Source organism: Paramormyrops kingsleyae, chromosome 11, assembly GCF_048594095.1.
Source record: "Paramormyrops kingsleyae isolate MSU_618 chromosome 11, PKINGS_0.4, whole genome shotgun sequence".
Taxonomy (NCBI): Eukaryota; Metazoa; Chordata; class Actinopteri; order Osteoglossiformes; family Mormyridae; genus Paramormyrops; species Paramormyrops kingsleyae.
In genome coordinates this window covers 13,945,590-13,967,428 of record NC_132807.1, presented here as the reverse complement: position 1 = coordinate 13,967,428, position 21,839 = coordinate 13,945,590, and the positions used below count along the sequence as shown (strand labels likewise).

At 38.7% G+C, this 21,839-nt stretch overlaps 1 protein-coding gene across 11 annotated transcripts in view; it reads right to left on the bottom strand.

The window, feature by feature from the left end:
- Window positions 1-20,154, bottom strand: part of ppfia1 (PTPRF interacting protein alpha 1) — a 62,523-nt gene extending 42,369 nt beyond the window's left edge. For 8 of the 11 annotated variants that reach the window (XM_023805347.2, XM_023805381.2, XM_023805398.2 and 5 more), the window contains exons 1-2: window positions 19,085-20,153; window positions 11,327-11,590 (exon numbers count right to left, since the gene is read on the bottom strand). In XM_023805347.2, the coding sequence (XP_023661115.1) occupies window positions 11,327-11,590 (264 nt within the window). In that variant the 5' untranslated portion in view covers window positions 19,085-20,153. Of the gene's footprint in view, window positions 1-11,326; window positions 11,591-19,084 lie in introns of all 11 variants that reach the window. The other 3 variants (XM_023805433.2, XM_023805422.2, XM_072718096.1) reach the window with 2 other exon arrangements.
- Window positions 20,155-21,839: the final 1,685 nt, after the last annotated feature.

Sequence of the window (21,839 nt, the reverse complement as noted above, 5' to 3'; positions counted from 1 at the left end):
CCCAATCAATGAAGCCATCGAACAGGATCAGATTTGCGTCATGAGTCATGGTGTGTAAATAGCTTTTCCCAAGAAGCATAACACAGAGCAGGATCAGTTTACAACAAAAAAAAAACAAAAAAAGCAAGCAAGCAAAAAAACTCGGCAATCACAGATAAGCAGAAGTGACTATTTAGACAAGAACACAATGTGCCACCTCAGCAAAATATAGGCCAGCACTTTCTCGATGTGCAGAACACGCGTGTCATTGGCAGGGTCGCATCCGCTTCTGGATGCACAGTGCAGTCAGTTTCACAACCCACACACTACATTCTGGCATAGCAAACAGTCAAGTAGTTAAAAAATATGGTGAAATTTTGGTGCTGTTGTGCACAATACCTCATTTTTACAATCCCCCATATATCATGCCTATATAGAACCACATACATTGAATCTCCCGCATTCTCATTCTAGCAAAGTTATGTGCAGTTAAAGACCAGACTTTACTGACAGATGATATTCCAAAATCATAATTCAGCTGCACTACTTTCCACAGAATTTGGACCAATGTCTTCAGACAAATAAAATAAGATTCAGATAGAGTTCTAGGTAATTTTTTTTCCCGAACTGGTTGGTTCGACTTCGAAATTCGAGTTCTAATGAGTTCAATGCGGCTGCATTTTAGTGGATGGCAGAGAGTCAGGAGGGATGCCAGAAAGTGTAAAATTTAATCACAATGGCCTTTTAGACTTTGTGGAAACAAGGGGGAGCAAAACATACTGATCTTCTCCATGCTGACACAGGTTCACACAACTCATCTGCACCTTCGCTATTATGAGTTTCCAGACCCAGCCTCAGCCAGCGAGCATGTCCCAATAAGGAGCAGAAGATGCTGGGAAAAACACCATTGGCCCCATGGAAACAGCCCCACTTTCCCCTTGGCTGCTACCAGCCTGGCCGCGTCGAGGGAGGCTGTGTGCGGAGAGGCCCCGAGACAGACCTGGACCTGGGCCACCTGGGACGGCCAAAGGGACCTCAGCAGCTGATTCCCGGTCAGCTTTACACCCAGCCCATCATGACGAGGCCTGCAGGGCTCTCAGACAACCACTGAACACCATCACTCACTCAAGGATCAGCTTTCGCTTTAATTCTGAGGGATCCAGCTGTCAGATTTGAGATTAGCAAGGCTCCTGATCTGTCTGCTCCACCCAGCACTGGCGCCATGTTGCCACAGCATCCGGCTGCAGTGCTTCAAGTACATGGAGGCACCACTGCTGCCCAGCACTTAACCAGCAACTGAATAATTCATGTGGGCTATATTCACCAGCTCTGTAATACAAGGACGGATAACAGTTTAAGGTTCTTCCAAATAAAACTGCCTTCTCACATCAAGTATTTTACATGGAAACAATAAGCGAAATGCAAGGAAGGGCACACAGCCCGTAAACATGCTAACAATTGCCAGTGAACAGAAGTGGAAGAAAGTATGTGTGTGAAGCCCCAATAAAAAAGGCAGGGCACTGTGTAGGCGAGGCTGAGCCACCATTCATTCCCAGAGAAATTAAGTTAGGCATCTGCGGTGGGAATGTGATGTGTGATCTCTGGTCATGCCATGTTTCTCTAGTCTCCCACAGTCTAGCATTCTGACAGCACTACACTTGGAGTATAAAATTAAGCATACATTTCCCAAAACCAGCTTCAGATGAGCATCTAACAAGGGCTTTATATAGGATTCCCAGCCTATATACACAATCAACCAAAAAGTGACATGAAACCAAAGATCATCAACGTGAAATAAAAGATTTGCACTGTATAATTATAGTTTTTCAAAGTTTGTGTCCACTAGTCAGATGCCAACAACATTTATAGCCAATTCCACACAAATGTCACATCGACAAAACTGATAAAAGGCTATTTATTTTGAACATTTAATTTCATAAATGGAATTTGAGGAAGTATCTATATTCAACCCAAGTGGTTACATGTAAAAGATATGCGAACATTCACACATACTAAGTTTGTCCATGCTCTGAGGCATTTTTGAAATGTCACATCCATAACACTGGAACTGCCCCACTATAAACACACAAATATGGAAACATCTCTGCTGATTCATAGAGTCACGGTGATGAGGGGAAGAGACTTGCAAGAAAGCAGCTATTAAAGGCCAAAGAGAAGAAAGCAGAGTCTCTCAAAAGGAGCACCCATGTTTGTCTAAATGCCTCCAACCCTCTCTGCTCAACTCCAGGCATCACAAGACCAGTAAGCCTGTTCTCCCCCCGATTAACACTGTGGAAAAAGGCCAATCACGTGAAGGGGGCTCTGCTTTCCAAGCATCACAAAGCTGCTACAATACAGCAGCAGTGTAAATACCATAAATCTTGCCACTCAGCTCAGCTTGGCTCACCAGCATCCAGGAACCAGGCTGATTCAGAAAATGTGGCAGCAGCTTATGCTAATCCATACATCATTTCACACAAGCAACAACATATGTTCATTTAACAGCAGATGACAAACCATGAGACAACTGAACACGATTTAATGCTGCATCACTTACAATGGCTAAAAGCTGGATTTTGGTGCAAAGGACCTTTCTAAAGAATTTCACCAAACAGATGCTCCAGACTACAGCATAAGAGGTAGCGAGTGAAAATCAAGGTGGGTTAGTTTCACGAACACTGGTCTTTTATGAGTGCGGGACATTTCACAGGGCACAAATGTTTGAACATTCTGCAGCAGTAGCACAACTAGAGGAGACGAGGGGGCATTATGGAGGAGGAGGAGGAGGAGGAGGAGGAGGAGGAGAATCCTGGCTGGTGGCTCACTGGGACAAAAAGAAACAGCCTCCCCTCCCCCATGGACTTTTCCAGCAGGAAGGAAGACCAAGGGAGTATGACTGTACACCAACCCTTTCCCATCGTTTATCAGCATATATATTAACACAACAATGTTGACACATAGCTGAGGGTATCACAGGGCTTCAGAAGGCACAAAAACCAGGAGCATGAGGTTGACTAAAGAAACCGAGAATTTGGGGTGAGCAATAATATTACTAAGATTATCACCACAGTATTTTCCACTTTTTGGACGGTGAATGGATACAAAAAGTGACATTTATTTTATAATTGGAGTAACAACGCAAAGGGAATGACAAGCCACTTCAGCTAAAAACAGTGCATTTTACTTTTCATTTGAAATAAAACGCAGGATTACCAACTTTGGTCAGCTGGCTAGTAGGCCTGGACGATATGGCAAAAATTTATATCACGATATATTTCTTAATTTTGGTCGATACGATATAATTCCGATATCGATATGGACAATATTAAAAAGCCTCAGGAAAAAACTGCCGAGGACACGCACAATGGTTGTCTGCAAACTGAATTTGCAAAGTCTATAATACCTCCAGGCTCCTCCTATTAAAATTATATAATTTTTTTTTTAAATAAAAACAGTACAAAAAAAAAAGGTTCACTTTTTTTTTGTATTTAGCCTTTACAAACAAGAAATGTGAAATAAACTATCAAATAAATAAAACTCTCAGACTCAGCTTATTAACAATAATATATTTCCATTTAAACTAGAACAGGCTGATTATTCATATACAGTCGAACCCGGTTATGTCGCCGGCCTAGGGGGTTGCCAAAAAGCGTCGAGATAACCGATGATCGAGATAACCGAAAACCAATATGGCAGCAATATATTAGCATGTGCTTGAAATGTATTTATGTGCGTTAATAACTGAGAATGTACATGCACGGGTTTTTGGCATTGCCGCGATTTGTTTGACGCGATCGGCATGCTATAAATATGTACATACATCGGGGCCGGTTCTAGACATGCATATATGAGGGGGCAGACAGAAATGTGAAGGGGGCACATGGTGGCGACAAAGGCGGGAAAGGGGTGGGGTGGTGCTCTGGATAACTGTTTTTGTCATGTAATTGGATTGCACTTTGTCAGGCCTCTGCCCTAAGACCTGTCCAACTTGGGTGTCCCACCTGAAGGCTAAGCTTCTGCTGGTGTAGCTCTTAGGGTCACTGAGGCACGCAAAGCCCCTGACCACAGTAAGGTGGCAATCCCTCAGGGGGAAAACTGAAAAGTAAAACAAAAAATAAAATAAAATATTCCTCATCAGATTAAAAACAAGACATTTACCTTAATTGGATGGCCTATATCAAACATATTTGAACCCAACAAAACGCTTTTCACTATTGCCAATATTACCAAAACTAAAAAGGGTAGGCTAAGTTATGAAAAAGAAAAAATCAATTCACCGAGTCTTGAAATATAAAACTGAAAAATAGGATCGGTCAGGGTTCATTTCACTACATGTTGTACTTGTTATAACTATGTATGTGACGAATAAAGAATCTTGAAATCACAACGAACAAGTCGCTCAATGAGAATGAATGACGTAACCGACTGGCTAAGCTGCTTCTAGCGCCAAGGTGGTTCAAATGGTACGATCCACACTAGGGGTGTCTAAAATCGTTTTACATAAAATTTTCCTACAAGGTGAGGTTTTTTTTAAAAAAAAAAAAAAACAACAAGAAAAATGTTAATACCCCCCCCCCCCCAAACTGCTATTTTTGTCTTTTTGGGGGGGGTCTTGATCGGGGGGTACTGGGGGGTACAGTACCCCCCGATCAAGACCCCCTCAAATAGACAAAAATAATTCGAACCATGATCTCACTAGTCACTATGATTTTGACGAGAGAGATTGCTGTTTCCTCCAAACCTTCCGCAATCACGCAGCTCATTTCGCTTTGCCCTGCCTACTGAGAAACTGGCTCATTTGCATACTAACAGTGATTGGATGTTTAGCTGGGGGGAGGGTGAGTGGGGGATCTGCCGAGTGCTGCGTGAGCCCGCGCACAAACAGAACGCGGAGGGAAAGAGCGAACAAGAAGTGAAACTTATCATCTCGTTTGTGCCTTTTTCAGTGGATTTTTCAGCTACTGTAGTAAATCTTGTCCATATTCAGTTTGTGGGTAATTATTATTTTCTTCCTCAACTTCTAAAAGTTTGATTTAAGGGGGCAGGACGTTTGCTTAAGGGGGCGTTGCCCCAGCGTAGAGCCGGCCCCGACATACATGTTGGCTAACAAAAGGCATACCACCAACTAACAGCAGAGATTTACCAGTATACAATAAAAACCACCGTCGTTTCTTGATACAAACCTTTAATTATATTCTCCAACATTGAAAACACAAAGATCGCTCACAAAATCACAAAAAACCTGCGGGGTGTACTGTAGTTCGTTTTCACAAAAAGCTAACCAGTGTCAAAATTAAATTCACGAGTCATTTCCCTCTGACGCAGCTCTGAAAAGTATCATACACGTGGTTACTATGGTTTCTTTACAAAGTCTAAAATGCTTTGTTGCTTTTGCTTTTAACAGTCTGCTTGAAAACAAATGCTTCAATATTATTTATGCTGTCTAAAAAAGTTTTACCTGGATCACGTTTCACAGCTGCGTTGTTCAGCAAATTACCATGCGAATGCGATTTGAATACGCGCTGTTTAGCACTTGTGATACATTTTTAAAAGCCGGTGAATATATATAATATTCAAATGTATATCGAAATATCGGAAATGTGTTTAAAAATCGTATCACCGTTATCGAAAAAAATTATATCGCGATATATATTGATATCGAATTATTGTCCAGCCCTACTGGCTAGCGAGATTTTCAGTTCAAGGCAAGTATGCACACACATGCACATGCATTTACATGTATGTTTCTTTAACCTTGGAAATGGTCTGTAGGGTTTGCAGACTACCCCAACACTTTTGATATGGCTAAGGTTGGTTTACAATGGAATAATATAGATTTGCCATAGGATTATTTGCGTGAGCGCGAGAGTCTGGAAGTGTGAGTGCCACACCAGATGCTGCTGAGTAGGCAAACCTGAAAACATACATTTAATTGTTTCACCAGAGTTTATTTATATAACAAAATAACTATATACAGTTAACATAAACTTTGACAAACATGAAGTCACCAATACACCAATAAAATACTGCACTTGAAAACTTTTCAGCTGTAGTATTTCAGGACTGAACAGCCACTCTGCTTGGAAGTTTATGGCTTTTTGAGTAAGGGTGTTAGATTTGCTGATGTTATTAACACCAACAGCGCATTAGCACAAACAAAAAGGCTGCATATGCCAAAGTTCGTGTTGCTTGGAGGTTGAGTTTGATGTTCATTAGTATGGGAAATGGGCGGTTCTAGTGTTAACTGGGTAGTTGTGCATTTTACCACGCACCTTGCATGAAGGCTGCGGCACATATATACAGTGGTACCTCAGAACTCGAAATTAATCCGTTCAGAACACCGGATCGAATCCTAATAAGTTTGAGTTCTGATCGAATTTTCCCCATAAGAAATAATGGAAGACCAATTAATTGGTTCCCGGCCCCAAAAAATTACACCTAAATGTGTTTTTTTTTTTTGCATTTAAACACAAAATGAACTGGATAAAACAAGAGCATATACTGTACTAAACACATCTAAGCACATTTATCAAAACAGTAAAATAAGAAAATAAATGCATCCGAACAATGTGCAAAAGTAAAAAAAAAAAAAAAAAAAAAAAAAAAGATCGTCCACTCTTACGTGTGCCACGCCGACTAGTTAACCTCGTGTGGAATCCCCGTGTGATCAGCTGTTTTTGGTTGTTGTCATTAGTCCTCTTTATTTAGTCCACGTTTGTTTGTTTCCCCAGTCCGGTTATTGTATTATCCGTCTGCGTTTTGCATCACGTCTGCTCCTTTGTCTCCGTTCCATCCCCGCTCGGCACGACAATATTAACTTTAATTAAACTGTATTAATGGTTTATTATTAATATAAAAATTTTAAATGTATTTTATTATATAATAATTTACTGTCTCATGGTCTAAATGTTTTTTTACTGTCTAAATATATGTATTCAGCTAATGTAAACATGCGCGATGCTATCACAGCGAATGCGAGGCTCAGACTGAGACTGAAGTGTTACCCTTTGTTTTCGCTGAGAGACATGCCGCGTGACTCATTTCCCCGTGCGTACAAGTTCTCTTAGGTCGGCGTTCACGGTTTGACTTCTGAGATTCAGATCGAGTTCTAGGTAATTTTTTTTCCCCGAACTGGTTGGTTCGACTTCGAAATTCGAGTTCGAATGAGTTCAAGAACTGAGGTACCACTGTGTGCTAATTTAGTGAATATGTTTTACTTTTTAATTTGCTACCATACATATGTAATAGGTCATTTTGTTTAATGTGTATAATTACACAAAATCTGTTTATTTTGAAACACCCGGTAACAGTAATAGAAAAATCACACGACACAAATAAACCGGTTACATATACCATACAAGGACAAGTATTCAGATTTTAACTGAAGCTCTGGAGAAAAAAAAATGCTTTATTTTTTATAAATAGGCTGTTGTATAATTATGTAAAAAAATTCTCATGGTGTTACCAATACAGGACAAATCCATATCGTGGCACACAAATCACACCAGTAATAACATACCAGTGTACCGCTCACCCCTTCCAAGAATCACATCTCATCTTTACCCAGGGGCCTTTCAATGCTCTCTGAGGGTCAAGGGTCAAGGGGGGGGGCATGTTTCCTCCCCATCTATGAAAGTAAACACCTAATTATATGACATCATTATTATTATTATTTTTTTGTGAGTTATGACTTTTTTTTTTTTTAATCTGCAGACACCTTAGTACTAATGGTGTCAGATACGCCCCGCTACAGAGGGCAGCAGAAAGTCTCCAGCCCGCAAGCAAGTTTACCAGTCCAAGATATGGTGTTCATTCAGTTTTTTCCCTTATATGGTAGTAGGCGACAAAGCCACTGACTTCGAGTTTATCACCACCTCTGCTGTGTAACAGCTGATGCTGATGCTACTATTCTAAGTCACAGCTTTCTTGTTTGTCAGAGTTCTGCACACAACCTAACTTGACTCTAGTTCCATTCATAATGACAACACACTATGTTGACATTTGAGAATGAATCCCCAGAGGTTTATGCCACATCTATAATAAATCAATCAATGCCATCATAATGGTGTCATGATAGAGACTCAAAAGCCTTCATACAGTTTATAAAGATATCTATGGATTACGGACCAAAGGGACTGAAAAGCAAATAGCCTTTCATACCTGCCTAAGTCTTTCATACAACCTAATTCTTCAACATTAAACCCATGCTTTCTGCACAAAAAAAATCATTTTAAATAAGATGCCAATATGCCTCATTAGGTCGGCACCACAACATGCAGGCACCACGAACAGTCTTCAGACAATAGTGTCCAATTCAGCACAGACTCACTTTTTATTTGAACCCTCATTTGTTACGCACCATCTTTCTTACGCCATATTGCTCAGTAATCAAGGCGACAAATTTTAATCAATGCTTTTAAAAATGTCAAGTGATCATGACAGCTCTAGTATCAAGAAAATACTTGCACACCTGCATTGTTCACACAACAGGATATCATAATAGACTGTGTATCACATACAAGCAAGGCATGTACTGCCAAGCAACAGAGAGGAACATCATAAATGACTACTCAAAGCACCTGTGCAGAGACAGACAAGCAAAAAATTATTTATTAATGCATTACATGTGATCGAGTTACAAAATTAATTCCATCTGTTCACTTTTTGCACAACTTCTACTGGTTTTCCACAGCACTTCTCTATAACCTCCATGTTAGCGTTGGTGCTTGGGGTCAACCAATCAATAAAATTTATTGCTGTAAGACCCACCCAATAGTTCTTGGTCAAGCAAAAAATACTTATTTCGGAAAAAAGGGGCTCAGGCACTACACCGGAGGAACTACAATAGGGCAGAGTTCCTGAGGTGGGGATGTAACAGAAGTTTTCCTGGTTCCGGAAAATGGTTCATGCAGCGGGAAAGTGCCTTATATTCAGATTCGAACATTTTTTTCATGGCATTTTGCTGACAGAATTTACTGCAGTGGTGATGTGTTGCCATTCAACAACTAAGACTTAACACCATCACTGCATACAGTATAAATGCTCTGACAACAAAATACAATTAGCCATCTAATTCAAAAGTGCACAAGTACTAGACACAGCTGTAGCCAATAAATTCCTAGAAAATGTATGACTACACATTCTTGTTTGTGAAATGTGCCCTCAAATATAACATTTTCTAGTGCCTCTACCACACTATTCCTCCTCTCTCTCTCTCTTTTTGATTTACAGTTGCTATTGTTGGGCTTTACAACCAGAAATGCTTGATTTGCATATTACATGATCATGCAGCTCATTTGCACTGATCATTCATGGGAGAAAGTGGGCAGTATTTCAGGCTCATGCACAAAAACACATTTAAAAAATTGTTTGTGCGTACACCAAGTTGGGGGAAAAAAATTCAGATTGTGTGTACACATTTTTTCTTGATGAAATTTTGATACATGAGGCCGCAGTTCTTGAACACACCACACTGTCTGTGAGCGAGTCCAACAGCAAGGACAAAAATGATTAACAGGCAGACAGCACATGCAGAGCTCATCCAAAAGCAGCAGCAAACTTTAAACTTTTAACATACTAGATAATATTAAAAAACGGAACAATCATTAAAACTGCAAAACTAGGTTTTGCTACCTATGACAAAGTAAAAATGTTGTAGCAAGTCTTATTGATGATCTTCTAACAGGAGGTCCTAAGGCAAGTGCACCAAGATGCTGCAAGATACTTGATGACCAATTCAGAACCTCCTAGATCAGTGCACTGAGTCTGACAGGCAACGCAACACTATCCACAGGGTTCAGGCTCTTCATGGGGTTCATTTTCCAGAGGAACACAGTAAATATTTCATCAGCCTACAACATTAAATGCTGTTTAATCTGACGATGAATTGCATTTCATCCAGAGAGACTCACAAACGGTACAAGAAAAGTTTTCCAGTTACAATAATTGGGACAAATTGAAATTTAATCCCTCAACCACAGCCAATTAGAAGCTGAATCACTGATGGAAGGCAGGGTGAAAAAGCAGAGCTTGGCTCCTTGACCAGGCTGTCCATCCTCTAAACGCTTATCCTGTTTAGGGCCTAGTTAAGTCTTTAGACTGCAGGAAGAAACTAGAAAAGCTGCACACACACACACACACACACACACACACACAAATGCAAACTTCACACACACAGACTAGAAGCAGGTCTAGACTTTGTAGATTCTTAATATCTGAATCTATAAAGACTGACCACATATGCATAACAAACAGGTTTAATTCCAAATTGACAAAGATCTGCTAAACTTAAAACCTAAATAAAAAATACTGCATTCATATTGCTCATAATCATCTCTGGCAGAAATGTAAATAATTCTCCTGAAGAAATTCCATTCATTCCCTTCAAAAACAAGAACTTGGACTACCAAACTTCTAACCATAAATCTAGATACCTACAGCTAGGTCTGTCACACTTATTAAAATACATACGCATTTGCGCTGCTACAAGAAATTTTTGCAACCAAAAATGACAAGCAAAGAAAATAGATTTTAACGGAATCATTAACAGGAGGAGTCTGCATCATGTTTCACAAAGCCAGGTTTCTTGCTTAACCAGATAACTTGTCAGATGTGAAGTAACCTGTAGTTTAAATAAATTTTTATCTTTGTACACTTATATTTACCCCAGACTACCTTAATTCCAATAAGTTATTCAGCTTAGTTTGCTGTAAACGTAGACAATCTGATTTGCTGTAAAAGGGCAGGATGAGTGGATAGAGCAGTGCAGATGTGTAAGATCGGTCAGATGGTACGGGATATGTTTATCTCCAGGCGTTCAACTTATTTGTTATTGTCATAAAGGCCTCTATTTTTGTTTACAAAGCTTAATAGGCAAATGCATTTATGTTCAATAAATATTCAATATTTAGTTCTTATATGGTGTATATGTAATATTCAACTATGGTTAGGCTAACTAAGCTGATAGTGTTATAAAATGAACAGAAAACACACAAATCACAATTATTTGTATGACAATCATCAACCGAAATGCAGCGCTGTATCTCTTATGTAGAAGGATAGCACATTGTTCTGGTCAAATCTGCGCAATAAACATCATAATGACAGAAGCCAGTGAAGGCCACAGGGCATGCTGGATTTCACAATATCCCAGGACTGTACTGAATCTCTAAAAAAAAAAAATAATAATAATAATCATAATCTTACCTGGTGTTTCAGAAGGATAAACAATTTAAAAGTAACCTTAAAGTGCATTTCATCTGCCATCCTCTGATCAATGAAAACCCATTCAATAAAATGGCCACATCCCGTAATAAAGAGTGCAGAGGGTGGGGGAGCTGCAACTCACCTGGGGCAGAGCCGTATTGAGCTGCCTCTGTAGTGCATCACGCTCATGGCTGACCTCATGCAGCTTGCTTTGAGTCAGCCCAAGGTTCTCCTGGCTCTCACGCAGCGTCTCCAGCAGCCGGTCCCGCTCCTCCAGCATTGACACCATGAGAGACTCAAAGTGTCCATCAGAGTCTGACTGCAGTGGAGAGCCTGAACCACAGCTGCCACCACCCCCCGGTGGGATCTCTGCCTCGCTGATTGTGGGCATCACCTCGCACATCATCTAGGAAAGAGAATAACCTTTCATCAGTTGTCACACTAATTTCTGACCAAATTCAACTGCCTAATCATGACAGCTCTAGTTTTTACCAAATGCTGTGTCCTGGTCATGACTTGTAATGCTGAAACTACATCTACAGTTTTGGGCCGAACATAAGATGGGTTTCCTTTTTTTCCTCAAAATATGTCTGAAAAAGTGAAAGTTGGCAACTCTGGCAATGTATCCCTGAGTGTTGTGTAAATTTGGTTGGCTTCCCTGGCTGTGCTACTGCTAGTATTAAACTGATTTGACTACTAGTAAAGATAGTAACATGCAGTTTAAAAGAGCTGTCATATAGCCTCTTATTATGGCTCAACCTTTTACCTACTTAATGTGGGTCTAATGCATGAAAAACATTCTGTACCTTCAAGTGTGCCGGAGTCCAGTTTGCATAAAGTAGCAATGTGTGGCTACAGTGCTACCAAACACATCAGACTTGAACGATGTGCAATATTAATAACATGGCATTTCACACGTGCGCAATTGTAACGCAAGGACCGCGATAGTCTGCTGGGATCAAATCAACAGTAAGTTGCATTAAAATATTGTCACTCAGTCACTGGACACTGAATTGGCAAGCAATTTTAATGATTTGTCAGCATTGTTTTGTGTGTGCTGGGACAATTCAGGGCAACACCAACAACTTTTCTGACAAACAGTGTTAAGTTCTATTTGGCTATATAGTAAATTTTCTGATTCCTAAATATTGAAAAAACTTAAAGTACTGCAATGTGAACTTCTCAGTATGATTCAGCCCTAAACCACACAATACAGTATCAAAATTATTATATATAGAGATGCATCAATTGTAATTTTCTTGCCCGATTCTGATTTCAGATTTTTTTTTTTTGCAAGTGCGTCTGCCAATACTGATTTATCCCCGATCCCAATTTTCTTTCCAAGAACAATTAACAGCATATACAAACAAAAGTCAACTTTAATGAAAATTTTTTGTATTGTATTTACAACTTCCCCCAAACTGTACCAAGTTACTGAATTTTCTCTCACTTAAACAAGTCTCAAAATAAAGTGTTCCAAGTTCTGTTCTGGAAAGAGGTACAAATAATTAACTGAAAATGAGTTGCTGTATATCCAACTTTACCTGACATATATTTTACTTTTACCAAACAAGAGCAGGTGTAAAACATTTAAATAAAACAAATGTGAGTTACTTATATCATTTTCCAGCAGGTTTAAATTCACCATCGTCTTAAAATAAAGAAGTGCATAGGTTACAAACCTCCAAATAAAACCTAAGTGTACTATCTCTTCCAAATAATAGGTAGAAGGTAATATTATTAATAACACTGCATGTTATACACACACAATTCTTACATCGCTAGTAAGCTAGATTAAGATAAGGCTTTTTCATACCTTCATACTGTACGGACATTATAGAGCAGGGGGTTGATGTATTACAAATTCCAAGCATTGCGTCATCTTCACTAGCAGAACTCCCATGCTATCAACATGTCAGCATATGGCCATGGGTGTGCAGACAGCTGTGAGGCTATTGCCTGCATGTATGACATGTGGTGCATGTGTAAAACAGATAAATGAGACTGGCCATGTGGTCTCTGCTTCAGGCAGAGCATGCTGAAAATCAACCGATCGATTGGTGCATCTCTACTATCTAGTAAAAATAATGCATGTCAAAGTCTGGGATATATTAGATGGTACACTTAACATCCAGTACTTGTTGACAACATGTTGAATGCAGTCGAAATAGGCAGGAATAAATATGAGTGACTTTGTCAAGGGCCAAATTATCAATGACATGTCAGCATGTGGCTGTGAGTGTGCGCGGGGCAATGAGGCTATGTACGCATGACGTGTGGCGCATGCATAAAACAGACAGGTTCAGTAACCGAAATACATGAAACTGCTGAAAAGCATGCTGAAAATCAAGCACACTGCAAATCAGCCAATTCCGGTCCCTGGCCGGTCAATCAGTGCATTTGTAATCATATGGTTATTATGTGCCGTAGTAAGAAAGATGATGTGGCTAAGTGACAGGGCTAAACTTTGTTTTAGCTGCAAATATTTTCACATAAAGAAAATGAAGAAAATGAAAAGGAAAAAAAGTTACTTGAAATGTTTTTATATTTTTTCCCAAAATTTCACATTTGCACAATAAATATTCTACGTTCACGACTACTTTGAAATGTGTTAACAGTTTATTATACAACTTCCTGCTGCAATGCCTTTGCTATGGACATATGTTACCCTTTCAAACGCAGTTATATTGAAATTTACAGATCAAATTATATACCGCAATATGTACTGTCTACGGTTCAAATTATACCGCAATATGAATTTTATGCCATATCGCACAGCCCTAATTAGGAGTATGCCTAAAAATGAGATGTGTATGTGTTGTATAAGGATATGTCAAATTTATACGGATTACTAATTAAATTTGGTTAGCGTAGCGCGACACAAGAGATAAGCACTGGATTCGAGATGAAGGAAGGGACAGATCAGCAACCACAACATCTTTTAAAAGAGGAGGTACTGTGCTTTAACAAAGTAAAAAGATAATTGTGGTGTGTGGTACTTTTTGCAGATTAAAGTCCAACAAGTTTTTTTTTTTTCTAAATATGGTTTTCATTTTTATTTCAGTTCATGAATTATTTTTGCATTTAGTGCGTTTTCATTTCAGTTTACCATAACGACACTAGTCCCATGTCCATCGCGCATGAACGCACAGACTGACACCGTTAATCCAAGTAGAGTAACCCAAGATTGTAGTCTAAACATTTTCACAAACACTTATTCAATGGAGATTCTAATACAGCAAGCAGATAACTTTATAGGGCTGGGCGATATCATATCGATATTGCATCACGCATGTGCGATAATCACCAGGGCTTCAGATGATAGATGAAGCATTAGGCCGGACACCAGCTTTTCGGTGCTATACAGACATTAATTTACGCCCACAATTTGTGAAGCAGTTTAGTATTATGGCTAAAATATCAATGAGGCTTTGTATGATGCCCAAAACGCATTATTAATATAAATACGGCATATCCTTGTTTAATAAATATCACTTTGAACTTCAAAAAGTAAAACCACACTGCCGACGTCTTTTTACCTTATCCACAAGATCTCCTCTTTTAAAGGATGCCGTGGCTGCTCTTCTTCACCGCGACTTCAGTGCATATTGCACTGAGGTATACCAAACTGTAGTATACCAAAACAGTATTATGTGGTGTGCTCCACTAATTGAATTTAAGAAACAAAGTTTATACAGATTACTAACTTTTGCGTAGCACAAAATTCATCTCATTAATATTTAAGCCATACTACTAATCTTCTTACCAAATTATGGGCGTAAACAAATGTCCGTATATTACCGAAAAGCTGGTGTCCGGCCAAATGCTTCGTCTGACATCTGAAGCCCTGGAGATTATTGCACATGCGTGAAAATATCGATATGATATCGTCCATCCCTACAACTTTATGGCTTTAATTATGAGTGCATTTAGCAACTACAAGGACAAAAGATATTAAAAAGCTCTCCGTACTAACGGCAATTCAATAAACATGAATAGACAACACAATGGTTTTGCCTGTTCTGGCAGTCTAGAATAGCACTTGTGTGTTTTCTCTTCCGGTGCTCATGGATGGCACTAGTACCAGGGCTGTGGAGTCGGAGTCGGAGACAATTTTGGGTACCTGGAGTCGGAGTCGGCAAAAAGTTAACCGACTCCGACTCCTACTAAATTTAAATGGGAATTAAAAAGTAAGTTGAAATGTCCCAATTCACAAACAGTCATAATGAACTACTTCTCTGCTGTAAGAATAAAGCCCAATGCATGCAGTGCATAATGTTACCACAAAACGAACATGTCAAGTAACCATGAAGCATGCTTTTCATTGACTGTATGCGTCATTATATGGGATGTAATGCACAGGTAAGGTGCGGCACCGCTTTCCATTGTGTCGTGTTCCACTGTTACAGGGAACTGTGAACCTAGCCTAAAGCCCCCCATACATTTACAGATGCACTGCCGATTTTTCGGCCGTTCAACGAGTCATCACGCGTCAAACGCCTGAAAAATCATCTGGTGTGTTCTCAGCTCCGTCGGCTCCCCTTCGCTATGCGCTACCCTTGAAACCTTGTTTTCATTGTGTTTGTCTTTAATCTGGCATTATAGTAGAGTGTTGGCTTCCTAGCCAGTAGTTCTGTGGTGAAATGACATGTATGCTGCCTTCCTTTCCTTCAATGGATGTAGAAAATACATTAGCATAGTATATACATACAGAGGAGTCGGAGTCGGAGCATTTATCTACCGACTCCACAGCCCTGACTAGTACCACCATGGCATGCCATCACACTTTGTACAGTGTAAAACCACATTTTTGTTTTGAGATTATTTGAACTACTCCCATAATTAGATAGTGATATTAAAGAAAACACTTGTTATAATGAAGCATCTTAGAAATCATAAAGGAATTTTATTCAAATAAAAAACGATGCGCCAATTTAAAAAATTCAGTGTCGACATTGACTATGTCGACTAATTGCGAAAGCTCTACACACAATTTAGTGCGACCACGAAATACAAAATCAAGCAGAGCGGTCATGACACCTCGATTAAACTGGATTGCTTGATTTGAAAGTTATAAAGTTTGCCTTCTCGATTACTCACCCATATGGTGTAAGAAAGACTAAGTATAGCAGATGAGAATCCAAATAAAAAAAAGAGTGAAAGCCTCAGTTGCATGTGAGCACTTCAGATTAAGTCCATAGACACAGTTGAGTGTACATAAAATCAGCATAATGTTCCAGATTCCAAATGTGTGAGAATTAAACATTAAAATTAGAGCTGAAATGATTACTCAAATAACTCAAGCATTCATTGAAAGGTTCCATACTGCTGATTCAGCAAAATTCTCCTTTCGTCCGTAGAACTGATACGGTAAAAATATGAATATTTTAAATTGCTGACCAGTCCCTCCACATACAGGGGGATCTAAAGGTTAGCAGCTAATTCTGCTAGCAGCAACAGATTATGCTGCTAACTACAAATGGGGACATTGTGTACTGCCATATTTTAAAATATATTTTGACAGTGTGATTTCTGTACATTATGAACTGTCATGTGGACAGAGAAAATGTCAAATGTCAGATTTTGGTCTGAAATATCTTATTTTTATTGAATTTACAAATTTGTTAAACAATTTTGTTTTTTCATGTCATGGAAACCACTTTTATTATTCAAAGACCTGGTCGGCACAAATTCTCTTATTCTTATGCTTGAACAAAATAATTGAGTAATCGAATAAAATAAAATAATCTGTAGATTACTCGATAAAAATAATCAACAACTGCAGCCCTAGTTGTTATATTAGCATTTAAACATTAACTACACATATTTCTTATAATGCTAGACTAGTTAAGATGAGCATGCGTACAACTGATAAGCTGTCAAAAAATGAATGTATTCCCTGAATGCCCCTGTCATCCTCTCTCCCCTACCCAATCACTACTGCAGTTGTATTAACTTTTAGTTAATACATTTTATGCAGGGCTAAGGAACCTCCAGCCTTTTGCTGCTGTTTCAATATTGGTGCAATTTGTCTGAGGTCTATCAGATGTAGAATTTCATCCAAAAGGTTTCTGTGAAGTGGGAATAAGATTCAAGGATCAGGTTCACAAGGATAAACAACTTATCCAAGTCACCCTTCCATTTGCTGTCATTAAGTGCCACTGCTTCAATCTAAGGGGGGTCTCTCTCTGTCAGTTCCAGTTAATTACCCACACAATGATGCATTTTTCAAACTGTGCAAGTTTCGAAAAGATCCATCCAATACTTTGAGTTATCTTCTTATCAAAAAAGTATTGGAGGCAGCAGTGTACTGCTCTGAAAACCACACACATTTCCAATCCAGAGAACAAAATTAGACAAACTATTTCATGTTATTAATCTTCCAATGTGAAGCTCCGCAATCAAGCTTTAGCAGCCCATAGCCTATTAAAGTTTCCGAAATCTTGTCAGTTAGGACTGAATTCACTGAAAGCTTAGTTCAGTCCTATTGGACTAACAAACACAGGACCTACAAGGATACAGTAGGTGGACCATTGACTTGGATGTATAAAAACAAAAAGGAAAAAAGGTGAACTACCTAAAATGAAAGGAAAAAAAAAAAACTCATGCATGTTATACATAAATCTTTTTTTCAGCTAAACTGTGCTCCTCAATGTCTCATTTCCAGCACAGTTAACAGTGTGAGTAATGTAACTTTCTGCAAAGAATAAAAGGGCAGCTGCATATCAAGGAAATCAAAATCATATTTTGTTTTGTTTGGAAAATGTTCTTACTAAGAAATAATTCCAGCTAACAAAGGTAATTTTTTGTAGATCGATACAAGCTGACTAGAAGTTATATCTAGGTAGATAAAGCAAGTTCAACCAAATACAACAAATAGGTGGCCAACAGAGCAAAGTCTAAAAGAAACAAAACACTGAAAAATCCAGTTTGAAACATGTGGCTGTTGACGTTCCGTTTTACAAAATGCAAGAGATCTGATAGATGGCACATGACTACCATGAGTCTTCAACATTAGCAAGAGAAAGTGGGTTAAGGCTTACGGTCACTACTACCTGGGTTTGTTCTTTGATTTTAGAAATCTGTATCATTTTTGACAAAGTTAATGATCTCGCCAATGTGAACTCAATCAATAAATAGAAAATCATGTCCATCTGAAATGTCAAAGTACAGTTAGAAGGACATTATGCAACATGCTGCAGGATTTGAGGAAACTGTATAGAATGTGCTTTGCAGTTGTATGCGTTATCAATGCTTAGTTATCATTTGCATGCAGTATATTAACAGAAACAGGGTTAAAGTTTAGTGAACAATCCTATAACATCCAAGGACATGCTTTGTTGTTTCTCCCAAAACTAAGTTCTTTTTAATCACAGTGCAGCTGTAACTACAGCAAAAAGTGCCTTTATAAATCATCACACGAATCTTACCTACACATTAGCTACTAGGTATACAGGTAGACAAACTAATGATGCATACAGAGCAGTAAACATTACAGAACGACTTCACAGTCATACTAGGCCATATGGTATCAGTTCAGATGACACACGACATGTGACACTATGCTCAGGTATTGAATTATTCCTGAGAAAAGGGCTCATCTGAGTTTCAGTATATCCCAAGTAATTATTTCAAAACGTTTTCATAATACAATCGAGAGCTACGGGATGTTTCCAAAGTGTCTATCGGAAATATCATCACTAATAACTAACTGTACTGTTGGCAATACTATCCGTATAACAATAAAAAAGAATAAAGACTGCAATAACGGTAACAAAGCAAATCCACAGAAAAGCTTAGTCTCATAAAACTCCCAAACTCTAAATCCTTAATACATTTAAGCATCCAAGCTCATTATATATTCAAATCTTAATACCTATTTTTAAAGAATGAAGGTTACCTTGCCAGCAGAGATGAGGGGTCTTTGTCAGGTCCACTTTCTTTTGTTTTGGGTTAACTTTCAGAATAGTTCTTTAATCACGTTTCCTTCCCTTAGTAATAAACTAGCTTGCAGCTAGAAAAATAATCATAAAAGTTTTAAGAGCGAGCATGTGCCTTAAAATTAAGCAAGGAAAAGAAGAAGTTTTTCCTTAAAAAAAAAATGCTTAAAATGAGTTTTAAAATTATCCAAGCGAACAGACAGCAAAAGATCCCAAAGGCCTTAGAAGTAACACAGCGATAATTTTCCGGCACTTTTCGGGTTTTGCAGTATTGCCTGCTAGCTAGCGATTATAGCTAAACATTTTAAATATTTTTAAAGGAAAACTCCTGTTGCGTTTTTTTAAGCATTACGACGCGATAGACATGGTCCCAAGCTTCGACTCACTTTACCTGCCCAGGAGGCAGTGAGTTAAAATGAAAACCTTGGAAAAACTACACTCAGTCTAGGCAAAGGAAAAACAGATGGGAAGCAAGCTAGCTAACAGCGGCGCTCATATCTAGCTGGAGCTAACGACGGCTAGCTAAAGCCTGGGATAAAAAGTAACTGCTAGCAGCTAGCCAAGAGACTACCGAACGACCATCGATGAAAATCCTGAAAAGAAAACGTAAAAAGAAAGTAAATCCAGCCTTCGCGTTCAGGAGAAAGCCGTGTGGGAAAATAAGCAAAGTTAAATATCCATATGGTATTTGCTTCGGTGTGAGTGGCCGTCGTCGAGGATCTTCAAGCCGCGTCACCACACTAGCCTGGAAGAGCCCGAGAGAGCCGAAAGGGTGACAGGGGGACCTTTAACTTTCCCAAATTTATCCTCAACCGAAAAAAAGAGAGCTCTCCACGCGCTTCTCTGCAAGCTTGAGAAATAATAAATCCGACTGCCGTCCACAAATTAGGTTTCCTTTTGTCTTCCTTCCTTTCTTCCCTCTTTTTTAATGCCGGCTCTGCCAAACCGGGCCCCTTCCACTCGGCGTTAGAGTCCCCGCTCCTGTTATCTGCCGTTTCCGGCTCTGCCGATAAATCACTGAGCGCCGGTGACGAGAGCGCGCGCGGAGACCGGAGCGCGCGGCTGGGTATGTAGCGCCATCTCAAGCCTCCACTGTTGTACTTTCTACGTTTCATTAAAACCGAACTTTTCTTTCGATACCTGTGAGTTTCTTAAAAATATGTTAGATCAATAGTATTGATATTAAATGTATGCTCTTATAAATCTGTGTCCTCGGAATCTACGAAAATGATCAGGATGTGAAAAGCTTTGACTAAAGACGACGCTGACGTTCAGTTCTGCTTCTATTGTGGTCGTCGGTAGACTGGCATCTTCTCAATGATACTATGCCTCCTGGACAGACTGCATGCTCAACGAAATCTTGTAATCTATTAAGATATACAGAAATAGTCATTTAATTTTAGTCTTGGTCCATTATGTATAATTGTAGTGTACTCCATGTAATCATTTTCATGAAAAGTTTTCGAGTAATGATTTTTGTTCACTCATAAAACGGTTATGTATAAAAAAGTTTCTAGGTGACACTTTATTCATAGATTATTGTTCCATTATTTGTTCACTGGATGTTCTTATCTGAACTTATAAAAGCTTGGGGTTTTGACTTTTAGAGATGCAGAATTCTGAATAGTTACTGGAGCAATTACTATTTTGTTGGCCAATATTGTTAAGTCCACTTATTTAGTAATGCCCCAGTGATATCTGTATATAAAGTGGATTACATAGTAATTCTTCATGATAAATATTATGTTGTGTTTTTTTTCTTAGATTATATGGTGATCTGGTAGAACTTTTACTGTGGGGGTCTGAAACAATATTTAGCACTTAATCACTGATGGAGTTGGTGTCAGTTTTGTCTAATACCTTAATCATTTATGGATACAAACTAGGGTCAGATGTATGCTTTTATTTACATACTAGTTCTTTAGGGTGGGTTACATAGTTCTATATCAGGCCAGTCTGTTTGTGTACAGCCAGAGACCAGATAAGATCAATCTACAACCCAGAAACCATAAAATTGTTTTAATTGCTATAGAGCCTTCCTGTATATTACAGGAGGATTTCCAATTATTCATAAAGGTTGATAGGAGTGAGTAGATAAATTCTTCACAATGTGTACTTTGTGTATATGTTTCAATCCTACAATATTAAATGTTTACAAGCATTGCACCCCCAAATGAGCAGAATACTTTTTTATCCATGCTGTTTAGCAGAAATGATCAATGACGAACATGTCTTAATTTGGATATTTTCAAATCTAGAATTGAAACCCACCTGTTTGGATAAGCTATTAGTCCTGCTTAAATATTTTGCTTTACCGCTGTTAATTTGGAATTCTTTAAATTTTAGGTGATTTACATTTTTAACTGTTCATTTTATAAACTGGTACATTTGGTTCTTTATTTCTGCCTCTTGTTTTATTTATCTTCAGGATTGTACAGCACTTTGGTTAACAAAAAATAAAACATACTTGCTTACTTACTATTTTCTGAAGTAAGTGCAGAGTAAAACTGTGTAAAGCAATCAAAGTGATAACTCCTCACAATAAATCCATGTTACTCGTCCTCTTGCCCTACTTCTCTTTGCTGTCATTTTGATTTTACACATTGACTTTTTTAGATGTTTTTTTAGATATTCTGAGATGGGGACTCTTCCATCAGCAAAGCTGACATCTAACTCATACAAAGAATGAAAACAAAAAAAAACAGGGGGCATTTT